Source organism: Oncorhynchus keta, chromosome 18 (assembly GCF_023373465.1).
Source record: "Oncorhynchus keta strain PuntledgeMale-10-30-2019 chromosome 18, Oket_V2, whole genome shotgun sequence".
Taxonomy (NCBI): Eukaryota; Metazoa; Chordata; class Actinopteri; order Salmoniformes; family Salmonidae; genus Oncorhynchus; species Oncorhynchus keta.
In genome coordinates, this window is record NC_068438.1 from 15,455,769 (window position 1) to 15,474,143 (window position 18,375).

The following is an 18,375-nucleotide window of genomic DNA, read 5'->3' on the forward strand; positions in this document are numbered from 1 at the left end:
TGTGTAGGCTGCAATTCGGCTTTTAGCTGCAAATGTGTGCTATTCAAATGAACCTTACATAAACCTCACATTATAATAATAGTTGATTACTGCATGATCCGCTGAGGAGCCTACTACTACCCAACCAATAGAGATGGAGCGGAGGTGGCGAGGTTTACCTTGGAGGTTGTGTTGCGTCCCAGTGTGGCAGCTCCACACTGCAGATGGGATCCGGAGCCTGCTTTGGGTTGATGTACCGTCTGTCCAGCATCACTGTCCAGCTTGGAGCGGAACACCTGGGAGGAGTGAAGATGGACCAGGATCAGCTATCAAACACAGTAAACTAATTGTTCGAGGTTACCCCGCACATAGTAAAACATGTATTACATTAAATGGAATGAGGAATATAAACTGTGATGCTTACTCTGGTGGGAGATGCTATGAGAAGTAGAGTAGGGTACAAATACAAAAAATGTTGGCTTTTTTAGAGTTTCAAAGTAATTTCAATTCAACAACATATTGACATTGATTGATATCTTTGAAATGTTAAAGCAGCCTACTTTTGGTGAGTGTACTTTAAATCACTACGGATACTACTGAGATATCAGACAGACAGAGACAGTGATTATTATGGCAGCACCAACAACATGTCACGACTTCCGTCAGAGTCTTCTTGTTTGGGCGGCGTTCGGCGGTCAACGTCACCGGCATTCTAGCCATCGCCGATCCACTTTTCATTTTCCATTTGTTTTGTCTTTGTTTTTAACACACCTGGTTTCAATTCCCCCATTACATGTTCATGATTTAACCCTTGTGGTACCGGTATTGTTCCCGCACCATAGTATTGTGTTTATATTGGTGTTATCTTGTATTAAATACCTTGTCCACGCATCTCAGCTCTCCTGCGCCTGACTCCTTTCATCAGTTACCCACAGCCTTGACAGAAACACGCACCCACTCGGAATGGAGTCAGCAGGAGCAGTTGCCCCTGCAGTAGGGGTTGAGGAGCGAGTCCAGCAGCACGCTGCCATGCTACAGCATCTCGGCAGCACCATAGATGGCATTCTACAAACCACAGAGCGCTGGGAGAGAAGAGTTCCTCCACGTCTCCACCAGCACCACCAGTCTCACCATCACTCACCCCTCCTTCACCCGGGCCCAGTGGGATTCGGCTCTCCCTCCCGACGAAGTATGATGGAACGGCGGTGGGTTGTCAGGGGTTCTTGCTCAGGCTCTACCTGGCAACCGTCCACCCGGCTCCTTTGGGCCGTGAGAGTGTGGCCCTCGTCTCATGCCTCTCAGGGAAAGCCCTGGTGTTGGACCACTTCAAGGATTTCACCCGGCGCTTCCGGGCAGTCTTTTACCACCCGCCTGACGGTAGAGCAGCGGGTGAACGTCTAGTCCACCTGAGGCAGGGGACGAGGAGAGCACAGGTGTTTGCGTTGGAAATCCAGACCCTGGCTGCCGGCGCGGGATGGAACGACAGGGCCCTGATCGATCACTACCGGTGCAGTCTGTGTGAGGATGTCCGTCGGGAGTTGGCCTGCAGGGACACAACTCTTACATTCGACCAGCTGGTGGACCTGTCCATCCGGCTGGATAACCTTCTGGCTACCCGCAGACGTCCAGATCGGGGTCTGTTGGTTCCATCCCCAAGCACCACCGCCCATGGAGCTGGGAAGTGCTGCACTTAGGCGACCGGATGAGGGGCCGTTCCATGCACTATCTGTGGCCGCAGAAGGCACACTGCCGGTCAGTGCTGGGGAGGTTACTCTGGGAGTCGAGGCAGCAGGCAGGGCACTCTCGTGTCACCCCAGGTGAGTCGACACCAGGCTCACCCAGAGCCCCCTGTTGCTCACATGGTTTTGTTTATTAATTTTCCTGAGTTTTCCCTGCATTCCCAGCATAAGGCACTTGTAAATTCAGGCACAGCTGGGAATTGTATTGACAGATCATTTGCCCAATGTTTAGGGATCCCCATTTTTCCTGTGGATATGCCCTTCCCTGTGCACACCCTAGATAGTCGACCATTAGGCTCAGGGCTAATTAGGGAGGCCACCGCTCCCCTGGGCATGGTTACGCAGGAGGGTCACAAGGAGAGAATCAGTCTCTTCCTTATTGATTCTCCTGCGTTTCCCGTGGTGCTGGGCCTACCCTGGTTGGCCTGTCATGACCCCACTATTTCGTGGCAACAGAGGGCTCTCACGGAGTGGTCACGAAAGTGCTCGGGGAGGTGTTTAGGGGTTTCTGTCGGTGCTACTACGGTGGAAAGTCCAGACCAGGTCACCACCGTGCGCATCCCCTCTGAATATGCCGATTTGGCCCTCGCCTTCTGTAAAAAGAAGCCTACTCAATTACCGCAAGAGGGGGTAGTGTGCAGGGTAGTGTGCAGACCTCACTACCCTCTGGATAGCCTTACGGTTGCGCAATATGTCTCCGGTGCGTAGGCACAGCCCAGTGCGTCCTGTGCCTGCGCCCCGCATCTGCAGGGCGAAAATAACCATCCAGCCAGGACGGGTTGTGCAGGCTCTACGCTCAAGACCTCCAGTGCGCCTCCACGGCCTAGTGTATCCGGTGCCTCTGCCTAGGACAGGGCCTCCTGTATGTCTCTCCAGCCTGGTGAGCCCTGGGGCAGCTCAACGTACCAGGCTGCCCATACGTCTCCTCCCTCCAGTTATGATCCATGGCACGAAGCCTCCAGTGATGATCCATGGCAAGAAGCCTCCAGTGATGATCCATGGCACGACTTTGAGGGTGATGAGGGTCCCCTTTGGGTCACCAAAGTGGGGTGAGCCAGTGGTGGAGCGGGGTCTGCGTCCTGCACCTGAGCCGCCACCGAGGATAGATGCCCACCCAGACCCTCCCCTATAGGTTTAGGTTTTGCGGCCAGAGTCCGCACCTTTGGGGGTACTGTCACGCCCTGACCTTAGAGATCCTATTTATGTCTCTATTTTTGGTTTGGTCAGGGTGTGAGTTGGGGTGGGTATTCTATACTCTATTATTTGTATTTCTATGTTTTGGCAGGGTAGGGTTCTCAATCAGGGACAGCTGTCTATCGTTGATTGAGAACAATACTTAGGTAGCCCTTTTTCCACCTGTCTTTGTGGGAAGTTGACTTTGTTTAGGGCACATAGCCTTTGAGCTTCACGGTTTGTTTTTGTAGTGTTTATTTTTTTTTCGACGTCTTTTTTCAAATAAAGAGAAAATGTACGCTGACCACGCTGCAACTTGGTCCTCTCCTTTCAACAGCCGTGACAGGAAAACTAAATGCATGAGTGGCAGCAAGCCCATGCAGACCATCGATGAACAATTAGCTCAATCAACAAAGCACACTGCACTTGAAAAGGCATTTTCATCGGAAGTGAGAACATGAAGACAGAACAGAAACAATGGAAGAGTAAAACATGGGGAGGAATAGAAAAGAGGAGGAGAAGGCAGAACCTCTGAGAATTACCTGCATAGGCCTGCGAGGGGAGAGAGATTTAGCTGGGAGAGGGGGGCAGAGATGGCTGCTCACCCCAGCAGCCATCACCTCCTGGTACCACTGCTCTAAATCGAGAGTGTGGATTTGAGGCCTACTGCGCTCAGGCTGGTACTGGAGGGCCGCAGTGAAGAGTCCAAAGTAAGAGAGGCAAAAGACAGGATGGACAGAGCAAGGGAGTGGAGGAGGAAGAGAAATAAGAAAACAAAGCATTAATGAGCAAATAAGAGGATCTGGTAGTTTTCTAAATGTTATGTTTTATTAATGTTAATTCTCATCTTCTTGAAACATCAGCAAATGCTGAAAAATAGGTCTCTCAACGGAAAAAACCTGTTGAAATGAATGTCATTTCAACTAGCTTTGTCCACGGGGATAGAGAAGTCATTTGGGCATCTTCACAGAAACGAGAGGTGGAGGAGAGATGGGTGAGAAGGAACAAAGAGAGAGAGACCAGACACACACCTCAACAGAGAGAGAGAGGGAGGAACCGTGAGGAACGGAGAGGCAGGAGAAGGCAGGGTCTCCCGCTCCTGACTGGAGGGGCCGGAGAGGAGAGGTAGGGGAGGACTCGACCTTCGGCATCCCAAAGATCTGAGTTAACTGGCCCACAGTCAAATACTCCTTTCATTCAGGGAGCCACATATAAACAGGCAGACAGGATGTCAAAGGGCAAACAGGGAAAGATAGAGAAACACAGTCAGAGAAGGACACACGTCAACAGGGAGGAAAACAGAAGCTACAAGGACAGCATGTGAAATACATGTCAGTAAACCTGACTCTCATATGGATAGTCTTTCAATAATATCAACCCATTGTACCATCCAGACCTGGGTCAAATACATACAGTATGTCAAATACTTGAGCTGTGCTTGATTCAGTTTGCCTGGTACAATGGAACCAATGAAACAGTTCCAAAAGTGCAAGCTCCAAGCTAAATCAAGCTCACCTAAAATATACTGGCAAGTATTTGAATGTATATGACACATGTACAGCATTTCATCCAGGTCTGGTACCATTATCCTCAAAATTCTCATTCTCAAATTAGTAATGCAGAGGTTAGTTGAGCTGATTATAACAAGGACAGGGCCATCTAGCAGAAAGCCAATACAGCAGTATGTAAGTACAGTAAGCTACCTACAAGAGGACAGCTAGAGAGAAGAGCAACAGGTAAAGAATGAAAAGATGGAGTGATAAGGAGAGAATAGAGTGAGACAGAGACAGGGAGAGAGAGAGAGGTAGGAAGTGATGGAGAGAGTGATAGAAAGAGAGAGCAGTGGTACCTCGCAGGGGACAGCTGTGTCTAGGATGAGCGAGAGGCCGTGCTGAGCAGTAGTGGTGAGTTGGGTGTCATGGCAATCTCTCCCATACATCCTATAGACATCCGAGAGCTTCATGTACTCCTGAGAGCCAACGCAACGCAAACCAAACAGGACAAGAGGCCATGAGCTCAGTCCATGACACGTCCTTTTCATAATATGCATACTCATACACACTCGGATGTGCACCCATTTCACACACAGGCATATAATATACGTACACTTTACAACCACCTGAGACAAGCTGCTGCTTTATCTTGTGTTTTTAAAACATAAAACACATATGTGTGAAAAACATGAACAACTACATGAACGGAATACATAAGGAGCACAGCATCTCTCTACCCTGTAATTTCCCACAATTCCCCAAGCCTCACATCGGGCTGGAGAACTGCAAACACGCTGCGAAAGAATAGAATAACAGTGACGTCAACAAGCTCTCGCCATCTTCAAAGGATAGCAAAACGCTAATTGAGAGAAGTGTACTACACAAACCAAACAGAATAGTACACTTCAATGAGAGACAAAGCACCATGCATGTGAGCCTCTGGCTAAACCGTCATACAAACACAGCATCCTCACACCCCAGTTGTAGCATGAGTTGTTTATGCTTTTGCCCATTCTAAAAGTTGAAGAGACACATCAATTAAAATGGCAACAGTTAATCCAGCAGACCAAGTATTTCATAAAGACAAACAATTTCACCTTTATATATGACGATATTCCAATCAGTACTGTACTTCAAGGGCCTCACAGGATGACCAAATGTGTTTTTAAGCTACATATGGGGGGCGGGGTGCAATTTGCTGGGAGTCATTGGGGGTAACAAGACATAACTCACGCAGACCTCTTAAAGGCCCACTCCTTAATTAAAAAACAACAACAAAATGGCAACCTCGCACCTTGGTTTCCTATAAAGCTGTAAATATCACAGAGTGGGCCTTTAAGTGTTGGACAAAGACACACTGTGCATAGGGGGGTTACAGTGAGTGAGCTCAGGTGCCATGCAGGAACAGTTGCACTGACAGTTAGTCTGGTTACCTCTGTCGGGCTGCCCCCTGGGTATAACTGAAAGGAGGAGCTTAAAAAGAAAGCAGCGGGTCGGCAGAGAGGATGCTGGGAGTGGGAGTCCTCTAACAGGTCAATCTCGCTGATATGGAGCACTTCCTGTTTCAACAGGGACAGTCAGGGACACTGGTCTCAGCTCTAGTTGCTGTAGTGTACAGTTACTGTTTATGTCCCTCTAAACTACACAAGTGTCAATACAGTATTGGGGTAAAAACTGTCAATCACAAAAGGGTCAAACATAGGTGTTACTGCACATTGAGTGCCCTTGTATGGGTTATATTCAGTTTAATAGGTCTAGTTTACAGTGGTCTAAATGAATATCATTGTTTAATATCCAATTCAACAATGAAACTGATCCATCTCATGTAATGAACGTGGTCTAAATGCATAAGAATGCAGGTTGATAGGATATGTTAGAATTGGACGAGAGTTTAGCACCAGACTAATCGGTTCATGTTTTCAGACTAAACCACACAGCCCACGGATTCAGTATCTCGCTGGCCTGAGTTGAGATATGTACAATCCATCATAAAAGTGCAGATGTTTCCAATCCCCAAAAATATGTCAGTCGGATCTGAATTATCAGATCAAACCGGTCTTACTGATGTGATCAGCTGCATCTAACTATCCGAACGCAATGTAAATAGGGCCATACTTCACAAGCGGACACCACATCGTGTTAAACACAGTAAATAAATGGTTACTCTGGCACGCCAGTGGTAGAACAAGCACACACTAGACCTACACCACATGTAAAAACAGAGAGAGACCAAGTTCTATTCACCAGTCAAACATTTTACCATCTCAACTATGAAAACCATCAAATTCCCTTTAAAGCCACAGTCTAATTGTGTAACTTGAAATAATTCATTGAGAACAACAGATGTATCATAGAAATCCAGTATCCTAAGCCTACTATTTGCATGTGAAAATGTAATGGAGGCCATTTGCTCCATTGTTAACATCTTTAGTGGTGGTCTTTGTTAGTCTTTGCCAGTATACACAAATTAAGGAGTGTGGCTTTAGACAAGTGAGCAGAGCGGAGGTCCGTTCATATATCTGCGTCGTGGTAGATAACTGTCCTTGGCGGTGTGACCCCTGAAAGGCCGTAAGATAAACCCCCCTCACCTCTTTCATGGTGCTGGAACTCTTAGGGAAAGTCCTTCCTCCAGTAAGGCTGAGGTACCTCTTCTCCAGGGCCGATAGTCTCTCTTTCTCCTAGAACACAGAGACACCAGAACAGATAAGTATTGGACTCTGTCCTGACTATGGATTGCCATAGTTTCTTCACCAAATTAAAAAATGTACCACAGGCAGAAAAGCTGGGGACATACGCCGAGATTGAAAGTGAAATGTCGACAAATGGGGAAAAACGCCAACAAGTTCTTAGTTAATAGACTTAATCTGAGGCGGCTGGCATGGAACAATGCCCTTAATTTGGTGATGACTTTGTGTGCAATTCTCACATTGTCAAGCAAGACCAGAGAGTGATAATGATTAGATTCTAATTATATTCATTTTCAAAGGGGTTGATTGTAGTGGCTGCTGGGCCAGATATAGGCTGTATTGTACCTTATGGAGCATCTGCAGGGTAAGGTTCCTGTCCTTAGCCAGCTTGTCACACTCCTGAGATGCCTGCTGTCCCAGCTGACTGGCCTGGCCTTCCAGAGCTGCCACCTTGTCCTGGAAGAAAACATGTTTAAAGAGTTATTGATAAATTAAAGGGGTACTCAACAAGATTTAAATTGAGAAAATATACGCTACCATTCAAAAGTTTGGGTTCACTTAGAAATGTCCTTGTTTTTGTCCATTAAAATAACATCAAATTGATCAGAAATACAGTGTAGACATTGTTAATGTTGTAAATGTCTATTGTAGCTGGAAACTGCAAATTTTTTATGGAATATCTACATAGGCGTACAGAGGCCCATTATCAGCAACCATCACTCCTGTGTTCCAATGGCACATTGTGCTTGCTAATCCAAGTTGATCATTTCAAAAGGCCAATTGATCATTAGAAAACCCTTTTGCAATTATGTTAGCACAGCTGAAAACTGTTGTTCTGATTAAAGAAGCAATACAACTGGCCTTCTTTCGATGAGTTGAGTATCTGGAGCGTCAGCATTTGTGGGTTCGATTACAGGCTCAAAATGGCCAGAAAAAAATAACTTTCTTCTGAAACTCGTCAGTCTATTCTTGTTCTGAGAAATGAAGGCTATTCCATGCGAGAAATTGTAGAATCTCGTACAACGATGTGTACTACTCCCTTCACAGAACAGCTCAAACTGTCTCGAACCAGAATAGAAAGAGGAGTGGGAGGCCCCGGTGCACAACTGAGCAAGAGGACAAGTACATTAGATTGTCTAGTTTGAGAAACAGACGCCTCACAAGTCCTCAACTGGCAGCTTAATTAAATAGCACCTGCAAAACATCAGTTTCAATGTCAACAGTGAAGAGGCGACTCCGAGTTGCAAAGAAAAAGCCATATCTCAGACTGGCCAATAAAAAGAAAATATTAAGATGGGCAAAAGAATGCAGACACAGAAACGTGTTATGGACAGACAAATCTAAGTTTGAGGTGTTCGGATCACAAAGAAGAACATTCGTGAGGCGCAGAAAAAAATGAAAATATGCTGGAGGAGTGCTTGACGCCATCTGTCAAGTATGGTGGTGGCAATGTGATGGTCTGGGGGTGCTTTGGTGGTGGTGAAGTGGGAGATTTGTACAGGGTAAAGGGGATTTTGAAGAAGGAAGGCTATCACTCCATTTTGCGACGCCTTGCCATACCCTGTGGATGGCGCTTTAATTGGAGCCAATTTCCTCTTACAACAGGACAATGACCCAAAGCACAGCTCGAAACTATGCAATAACTATTTAGGGAAGAAGCAGTCAGCTGATATTCTGTCTATAATGGAGTGGCCAGCACAGTCACCGGATCTCAACCCTATTGAGCTGTTGTGGGAGCAGCTTGACCGTATGCTACATAAGAAGTGCCCATCAAGCCAATCCAACTTGTGGGAGGTGCTTCAGGAAGCATGGGGTGAAATCTCTTCAGATTACCTCAACAAATTGACAACCGGAATGCCAAAGATCTGCAAATGGAGGATTCTTTGACAACAAAAAAGGTTTATAACCTTGTCAACGTCTTGACTATATTTCCTATTCATTTTGCAACTCATTACATGTATGTTTTCATGGAAAACAAGGATATTTCTAAGTGAGCCCAAACTTTTGAATGGGAGTGTACACTACACTCAAAACAAAGCAGTGCTCATGTATCATGTCTTTGTCAGGTATCCCCACCAACACCATTCTTGATGTGAATAATCATACTATTTACACTCAACCTGTAAAGGCATTTGGCCATCATCAGAAATTAGCCAGTTTCTCTGACAGACATTCATATTCACAGCTCCAGATATGATGAAGGGTTGCCAGAATTGATAGGAGCAGCCATTGTGGTCCAGTCCATTACCTTCCTCTTGGCCATGCTGGTGTGGTACTCGGCCCTCTCCTGCAGCAGCTGCTGGCTGATGGTCTCCCTCTCCTCCTCCAGGCTGCTTTCTCGCTCCAGCTGCTGGAACTCCAGGTCCTCAAACTGTTTTGTCTCTGACTCCAGGGTCTCACCCTCCTGTTGAACCCCACACAGAGCCCATCACAATGGGTCACAACCACACCAGGCCTCAGCCTCCTATAATATACAGTTTTCACACTGCTGAGCCGAGCCGGGCTGTATTTGGCCTGCCTGTTCACGCATTCATCATAGAAAGCACAACTACCAACCACAAGAGACAGACAGCCCCACCACACCCCACAAGGTCACCACAGGGTCAGGCCAACCCCCACTGCCCCCTTGACACTCTCCAATGACCATGCTTCTCAGCCACGGCGGTCAAGGCCCAAGCCAAGCCAGCACAACCAGGGGTGATAGGCCACGGAATGAATGTGCTTCAAGTCCAGAGTAAACTGCATGGAGGTTCTATCTAACGATTGGTGGAGTTCTGTTTAACACTATGACTACGTTGATCATGCTTTGATAGATTTGAATATTATGTTATTTGGGTTAACTTGGCCATTAGACTCTCTCTTCATTGTATCCTAGGTTCCTAACTATGCCACCAATGGAGAAGCACCATAATATTATGAAAATGTTGTGGTATACAGCAGCAACAACAATCAATATTACATGCATATCTGGAGGAATCTCATTGGTTGAAAGATTTTATAGCCCAGTAGGTTGATTGAATGGTGACAAGCAGTCTTCTCTGCTGCACTATCTATCTATATGTTACAAAAGGTAATACTGTGCTTTTACTGTAGTAATACTAAAGTACTTATACAGTACTATCTTCTATACTGAGTTTTATAGCTGATTTGCATGTGAGAACCCACTGAATGCCTTGATCCTTTACCATAAACCGAAGAAACCCACACAGAGATGTGAGGACTTCGCAGGGGGAAAGACAAGGGCCTTCCCTTGCTGTCAGTTCATCGAAGCGTTACTGACGTTGACGAGTGAAGGCTCATGTCAACACTGACATCTTCAGGCCCTCTGTGTTTGGAGAGCAGGCCACTCAAGAGCCTCTGTCGCACTTCTGAAGCATGTCTACAGCAAATCAACCCCCCTCCCGTTTCAGTTAATTTTCCTCCATTCGGTTCCTAATGAACATTACCCAATGAGACGTACAAGGCGGCGTTTGCAAATGTAGAAGTATACAAAATGTATTATATTTGCTTTCTGTCCTGTAACGAAGGGAAATTGAAAAGCAATTGTTCTCATGTCAAGTCAGTCAGCCAATATGTCATGCTACTTTACGTGGATAGGACAGCAAAGTGAATAGAGCTAACGTGCAAAATGTAATTGGCTGATAAACAGTTGCACTGCCTGACAAAATGTAAAATACATTTTCTATGGACTTACTTTTCAGAGAGCTGACGATATAAAACATTATTCAGACACAAAACAGACCCATTTCCATTTAGAGGAAAGACATGAAAAGAGAGTAGGACAGGGAGTGGAAAGTGTCTATATTAATATATTAGTAAGCAGTTATTAAGGGGTCATAAGCCATCACTAATCAAGAAGAGAGGGAGGGATGCTTCCAGATGCAGAGACTGTATCAACCAGACAGACAGCACACACACAGAGGTGTGAAACGCCTGCGACGCACATACGGCCCAGAAATCACCACAATGCAGCACCTCGCCCCAAAGTCATCAGGAGCCATATTGACACTCCTTCTGATTGCTCAGAGGCATAGCACATCGTTGTGGCGGAGAGAGGAGAGGGGAAATTCCAGCAGCTTGTGGCATTAGCACATAGGCGAAGGGCATAAGACAGGATTTTCATACGTGCAGAGTGCAACAGGTCCCGGCTAAAGGGGTAAAGGTCCCAGTAACAGTATCTGAAGAGGTATGCACCAGGTCTTATGATACCAAGATAGTGTTTTGCATACTATGCAGCAATCACCGACCGGCATCTGGCATAAACATTACAGGCAGGTTTCCCAGACACAGATTAAGCCTAGTCTAGTCCATGTAGAATCTCCATTGAGCATACTTTCTAGTCCAGGACTAGGATTAATCTGTGTCCAGGAAACCTACCCTTAATCTGTATGCCATCTTCTTGGATGTTACGAACATTTTTCAGTGTTCATCATAGAATTTGAATTCCAATTCCGTTTCTTTGGCCGTCAAGTGCAGCCTTCTATGCACTTTATCCAGGAGATCAGTAGATATTACACTTGTAAACCACTTTATCCAGGAGATCAGTAGATATTACACTTGTAAACCACTTTATCCAGGAGATCAGTAGATATTACACTTGTAAATAACTTTATCCAGGAGATCAGTAGATATTATACTTGTAAATCACTTTATCCAGGAGATCAGTAGATATTACACTTGTAAATCACTTTATCCAGGAGATCAGTAGATATTACACTTGTAAACCACTTTATCCAGGAGATCAGTAGATATTACACTTGTAAATCACTTTATCCAGGAGATCAGTAGATATTACACTTGTAAATCACTTTATCCAGGAGATCAGTAGACATTACACTTGTAAATCACTTTATCCAGGAGATCAGTAGATATTACACTTGTAAATCACTTTATCCAGGAGATCAGTAGATATTACACTTGTAAATCACTTTATCCAGGAGATCAGTAGACATTACACTTGTAAATCCGTCAGTACACCACTTCAGCTTTTCCTGAAAATGCTATTCTCTTACTGGGTACTTCAACAATCTGGAGGTAAGTATACGCTAATTGTGATGTGGCTCTGCTGGAATTTCCCTTCAAAATGTTGGATTGGTGTAGCTCAGAGACGAGGGTGGAGGAAATGGGTGGGTGTGTGGAGGGGTACAAGGGCTGGGGGGACACTGCCTGTCTCTGGGTCTCAGGGGTGGTTGGGGGTGATGGTCTTGGTGGTAGATTGACGACTGACCCTTTTGAGCTGTTCGTGTAACTGCTCCCTCAGTGACTCGGGGCAGTTATGAAGCTGGTTCTTCAGCTCACTGTAGCCCTCCTGGAGGCTCGCCAGGGCTCGGCGCTCTGCGTCAACATTTGCCCTCTCCTAGAAAGAGAACACACCGTCCGGGTGGGAGGGAGGAGAGGAAGGGGGGGGACAACAGAGAGAGAAAGCAAAAAAAAAAAAAACACTTGCTCAAATCCACGCCATGCAAAAAGCTTCCGATGTTAGAGGTCACAACAGTGGATAAGCCAGAGGACGAGGGACATGGGGCATCTGTGGAGTTTATAATACTGTGAATTCAATCCCCAGTGACTAACTTTAAAAGTGCTGGACTGCAGGGCACAACACTGAAAACATTTAAAAAAAAATTGCAATGGAAAGCAAAAATGTCCGTTTCTTATTGGACAAGTCCAGGTACATTCTCCTTGTTTAAGTCAGTTTTTTCCCCTTTTGGTGCCTAATGAACACGACCCAGGCCTCAAACAGGTCTGAACAGACTTCTTGTTCACAGACATTTCCAAGCTGCAGGGTTCGATGCTCATGATAACACTGGTCTGCGATGGAACGGGAGATTTTGCTATTTGATCAAACATTAGTTTGTGTTTTCTGTTTTGGCTAAGCTGTGGTTGTTTTTTCACGTCACAGTGCTCTACTTTGAGTGGTGCCTCTCTTTATCATGTGGCTTCAATTTTTTATTAAATAATAATAATAATAATAATAGTTGGCCTATCCAGATTTTCATGTGACTTTGGTATTAATACTTTAGGTCAGTCCAGTTAGTTTTGAACCGGATGTGTAGGCATGCTAGAATGATCAGAAGTCACATTCATGCTTCTTCGGGCTTCCCAAAATGAACCATGAGCAGCATATCGTTATTAGTGTGTTGCTTTAGTTATCATGGTTGACTACCACATTTGACTACAAATGTTTTTAAAACAGTTGTATTATAAAACAGCAGAAAATATCAATCCGTTATTTTCCAGGCACTTTGTGGGTTTCGCTCATACCAAATTAGGCAAAACAGTAGATCATAGTAAGGCCCACTGCTAAAGCATGAATTACAGAAGGTCAAGGGTAGCAGGGTTGGGTATCCTTTGGACATCTGGTTAAAAGCTTACAGAACGATCAATAACAACAGATCTTTGTTGTTATTGCAGCATGTGAGTGCAGGCGGTGTAAGCATGGGTAACTAGTGCTCTGCACTACTGCCCTACTGGCACCCAGGCTGTGATATCAAAACCCCCGGAGGGAATAAAAGCTTTCCCCGGTACAGTATGGAGCTCTTTCGCAATAGGCCCTCCTCAATTCCCCGCGGCGGCTCTCCTCGTCTCCTTCGAAACGCAATGAAAGGTCAAAGGGGAAAAACCCTGGATATTTTCCTCCAATATGTTTTGAAGAAGAGGAGAGGATGTGTGTAATAAGGAGAGAGAGAGTTAGAGCCTGGGTCTGATTGTAGTGAAAGCGCCTGGTAAACTACCTCTAGAGGGCCACCACTGTACAACCAGTAGAGTAGAGTAAACCATGCACGAGAGAGAGGGAAACGTTCTGCAGACCAAGAACCTTTTTAGCATTACTGCATTATCTAAAGTCACATGGTGGGAGAGGGGTGTGGGCAGTGCTTTAGAGTTTGAGTGGCACTCCTTTTCTCCAATCTGCCTAACTGCCTCCCTGCTCTGGCTCCACCTCTGTCTGTGACCAATGGCAATAACAGTAGAGAAGAGGACAATACAGGTAGTTTTTCTAGTTTAAGCTTTTGTTTTGATTTGTAGTTTTAGCTGAGACAGACCGACAGGGTCTCAAGGTTATAACTTGAACACAGGAAGTGAGAGCTAGAGAGAGACTCTCCGAAATGGTCAGGAATATACAAATAACAGATTCTCAGTTTAAGTGTGTCAACATAAAGCCTACATCAGTGGAGTGACATGACTAGGTAAAAACAACATACAGTTGTGTAAAGCCTTCAGATAGAGGCCCTCTGTAATGTTATGAACTACTGTATTTGGTGGGCAATGTAGCCTACACAATAGTCCTAAAAGGACTCCCACAGATATACTTTTAGTGGCCAGCCACTCATACCCACTAGCATCCTGTCCCGAAAGCTTCAGCGAAGTAGAAACCTAAAAGATCAATTCACACCTACGTCCCAAATGGCACTCTATTCCCTTCATAGCCCATAGCCTGGTCAAAAATAGTACACTGTATAGGGAATAGGGAGCATTTGGGACACGTTCAAGACAAGTGGTAATGACATACATGGATTTCAGGCTGACAGTGGAGGAAAGGAGGAGAGGAAATTGCTGAGTGAAGCAGTGAGAGGATTAGAGGTTAATGGAGGATGGTTAGTGGAGCCGAGCTGCAGAAGAAGAAAAATCCCTGAGGAGAGAGACAGAGAAAACACCAAGGAAAATGAAGAACCAAAATAAAGACAAAAAAACACCCATACTTAAGTCTAAGCGCCATCGTCCAAAGCTCTTCTAAGGTAAAACATCAATGCATACAACAGATGGAAGGATGGAGCATTCCTCGCTGGGGGAGGTTGAAGAGCGACTGCTACGGCTGGGTGAATTTACCTTGGGATGGCAAAACCAACTAGATACGGTCTTGGGAAGCCATCCAGGATTTGGCAATGCCTTTAAGGAATGTCAAGAGACCAGAAAAGGCTGTTCAGTCCCTTTGAGGCTAACATGATGTATAGTCAGTGATGTGAAACGTTTGGAACGCTGCAGAAACATCACGGATAGAACTGCCATGAATCCTTTTTTCTATCCGTCAGAAAATGGTATATATTGTTCTACAGGATACATTTTTACGTGAACGTTCTGTAACGTTACATCCACCTGAACAGGAACTATAACAGACAGTCCAGTGGAGGGAAAGGTGGGATGGGTTGTGTCTGTGGTGTTGAAACACAATGTTGAGATCTCACAAATCTCACCTCCCTGTCTGCATACCCACCGTCTGTCTGTCTGTTGGTTTTCTCCATTAAAATACAACACAGAAACGTTGGAATGACAGGTTTATAAATGGAGCTAAAAGTCATCTGCAGGTGGTAAGACTGGTTACTGTGTACAGGAGATTATACTGTGTGTGTGTTTTCCCCCAGGGCCCGACCTTGTCTTTCTCCCTCTGGATGGTGTTCTCCAGCTCCTTGCGCTTGTGTTGCAGCTGTCTGATGATCTCCGTCTCTGCCTCCATCTGGTCCAGTTCCGCCTGCCTCTCCCCCTGTAGCAGGGCCCGCTCCATCTCCGCCTGGGAACGGGACACACTCGTCACACATGAGCCCCCCTGGCCCCCTGCTCCAATCACAGAGCTCCCTAACAGACAGCAGACCTAGCGGTGCATGTGACTTGACACCACCCAGTGCTCATTCAATCACTTTCTGCTTGTTTGTGTTACTAAATGTATGTGAATGCACACACACTCACAGACACACAAACAAACACACACACAGTATATTGTTTCCTTCAGCTTCCCCACATATATTTCTAGTATTAGAAGTAGCCTACTATCTGGAAATTGAACTGATGGACTTTCTTACCTCCTGCTTGGACTCCTGTAGCTGTTGCTCCAGCTCTGTAATCCGTGATTTGAGCTCGTCGACTCGGGCCAGCACTCTGACCCTCTCGTCCTCCAGGTAACCCAGCTCTGCCCGCTCCACGCCGCCAGAAACAGACTGCTCCTCATGCTGAAGGGGGAGAGAGACAGAAGAGGCAGGCACATTGTCACATATAGGTGTGAAGAGCATGGCCCATTGGCAGTAGTTAACGGTTTCAGTCGGTTGCACGCACACACAGACACACACATTAGGTTAGGGAGGGACTATTTTCATCACATGCCTCCTTGTTGAACACTGTCGCTTGGCAAACAAATGTTGTGATCTTCCTCCTGTGTCCGTTTAACCATCAATCGTGTCAAAATTCAAGGTCAGGCTATGTCTAGCAATTTTCCACATTAAATGCATGCAGTAAGCTCTTGCATGCTGTTGTTATTTCAACGGCATGCCTGTAGTTCTCATAGTAAGTACTAGTATGTCATGCCTGTAGTTCTCATAGTAAGTACTAGTATGTCATGCCTGTAGTTCTCATAGTAAGTACTAGTATGTCATGCCTGTAGTTCCCATAGTAAGTACTAGTATGTCATGCCTGTAGTTCTCATAGTAAGTACTAGTATGTCATGCCTGTAGTTCCCATAGTATGTCATGTACTAGTATGTCATGCCTGTAGTTCTCATAGTAAGTACTAGTATGTCATGCCTGTAGTTCCCATAGTAAGTACTAGTATGTCATGCCTGTAGTTCTCATAGTAAGTACTAGTATGTCATGCCTGTAGTTCTCATAGTAAGTACTAGTATGTCATGCCTGTAGTTCTCATAGTAAGTACTAGTATGTCATGCCTGTAGTTCTCATAGTAAGTACATGCCTGTAGTATGTCATGTCATGCCTGTAGTTCTCATAGTAAGTACTAGTATGTCATGCCTGTAGTTCCCATAGTAAGTACTAGTATGTCATGCCTGTAGTTCTCATAGTAAGTACTAGTATGTCATGCCTGTCAGTTCTCATAGTAAGTACTAGTATGTCATGCCTGTAGTTCTCATAGTAAGTACTAGTATGTCATGCCTGTAGTTCTCATAGTAAGTACATATGTCATGCCTGTAGTACTAGTATGTCATGCCTGTAGTTCTCATAGTAAGTACTAGTATGTCATGCCTGTAGTTCTCATAGTAAGTACTAGTATGTCATGCCTGTAGTTCCCATAGTAAGTACTAGTATGTCATGCCTGTAGTTCTCATAGTAAGTACTAGTATGTCATGCCTGTAGTAAGTACTCATAGTAAGTACTAGTATGTCATGCCTGTAGTTCTCATAGTAAGTACTAGTATGTCATGCCTGTAGTTCTCATAGTAAGTACTAGTATGTCATGCCTGTAGTTCTCATAGTAAGTACTAGTATGTCATGCCTGTAGTTCTAGTATGTCATAGTTCTCATAGTACTAGTATGTCATGCCTGTAGTTCTCATAGTAAGTACTAGTATGTCATGCCTGTAGTTCTCATAGTAAGTACTAGTATGTCATGCCTGTAGTTCTCATAGTAAGTACTAGTATGTCATGCCTGTAGTTCTCATAGTAAGTACTAGTATGTCATGCCTGTAGTTCTCATAGTAAGTACTAGTATGTCATGCCTGTATTTCTCATGCCTGTAGTAAGTACTAGTATGTCATGCCTGTAGTTCTCATAGTAAGTACTAGTATGTCATGCCTGTAGTTCTCATAGTAAGTACTAGTATGTCATGCCTGTAGTTCTCATAGTAAGTACTAGTATGTCATGCCTGTAGTTCTCATAGTAAGTACTAGTATGTCATGCCTGTAGTTCTCATAGTAAGTACTAGTATGTCATGCCTGTAGTTCTCATAGTAAGTACTAGTATGTCATGCCTGTAGTTCTCATAGTAAGTACTAGTATGTCATGCCTGTAGTTCTCATGCCTGTAGTTCTCAAGTACTAGTATGTCATGCCTGTAGTTCTCATAGTAAGTACTAGTATGTCATGCCTGTAGTTCTCATAGTAAGTACTAGTATGTCATGCCTGTAGTTCTCATAGTAAGTACTAGTATGTCATGCCTGTAGTTCTCATAGTAAGTACTAGTATGTCATGCCTGTAGTTCTCATAGTAAGTACTAGTATGTCATGCCTGTAGTTCTCATAGTACTAGTATGTCATAGTATGTCATGCCTGTAGTTCTCATAGTAAGTACTAGTATGTCATGCCTGTAGTTCTCATAGTAGTACTAGTACTAGTATGTCATGCCTGTAGTTCTCATAGTAAGTACTAGTATGTCATGCCTGTATTTCTCATAGTAAGTACTAGTATGTCATGCCTGTAGTTCTCATAGTAAGTACTAGTATGTCATGCCTGTAGTTCTCATAGTAAGTACTAGTATGTCATGCCTGTAGTTCTCATAGTAAGTACTAGTATGTCATGCCTGTAGTTCTCATAGTAAGTACTAGTATGTCATGCCTGTATTTCTCATAGTAAGTACTAGTATGTCATGCCTGTAGT

The 18,375-nt window shown here is 44.8% G+C and overlaps 1 protein-coding gene across 18 annotated transcripts in view; it reads right to left on the bottom strand.

Moving 5' to 3' along the window:
- LOC118373511 (pleckstrin homology-like domain family B member 1) overlaps positions 1 to 18,375 on the bottom strand; it is a 121,596-nt gene that overhangs the window by 9,915 nt on the left and 93,306 nt on the right. For 11 of the 18 annotated variants that reach the window (XM_035759648.2, XM_035759652.2, XM_035759651.2 and 8 more), the window contains 11 exons: positions 15,864 to 16,010; positions 15,437 to 15,574; positions 14,896 to 14,955; positions 12,299 to 12,427; positions 9,320 to 9,475; positions 7,417 to 7,527; positions 6,973 to 7,062; positions 4,741 to 4,860; positions 3,923 to 4,081; positions 3,434 to 3,574; positions 159 to 275 (listed from right to left, as the gene is read on the bottom strand). In XM_035759648.2, the coding sequence (XP_035615541.1) occupies positions 159 to 275; positions 3,434 to 3,574; positions 3,923 to 4,081; positions 4,741 to 4,860; positions 6,973 to 7,062; positions 7,417 to 7,527; positions 9,320 to 9,475; positions 12,299 to 12,427; positions 14,896 to 14,955; positions 15,437 to 15,574; positions 15,864 to 16,010 (1,368 nt within the window). The remainder of the gene's footprint in view (positions 1 to 158; positions 276 to 3,433; positions 3,575 to 3,922; positions 4,082 to 4,740; positions 4,861 to 6,972; positions 7,063 to 7,416; positions 7,528 to 9,319; positions 9,476 to 12,298; positions 12,428 to 14,895; positions 14,956 to 15,436; positions 15,575 to 15,863; positions 16,011 to 18,375) is intronic. The other 7 variants (XM_035759659.2, XM_035759657.2, XM_035759654.2 and 4 more) reach the window with 6 other exon arrangements.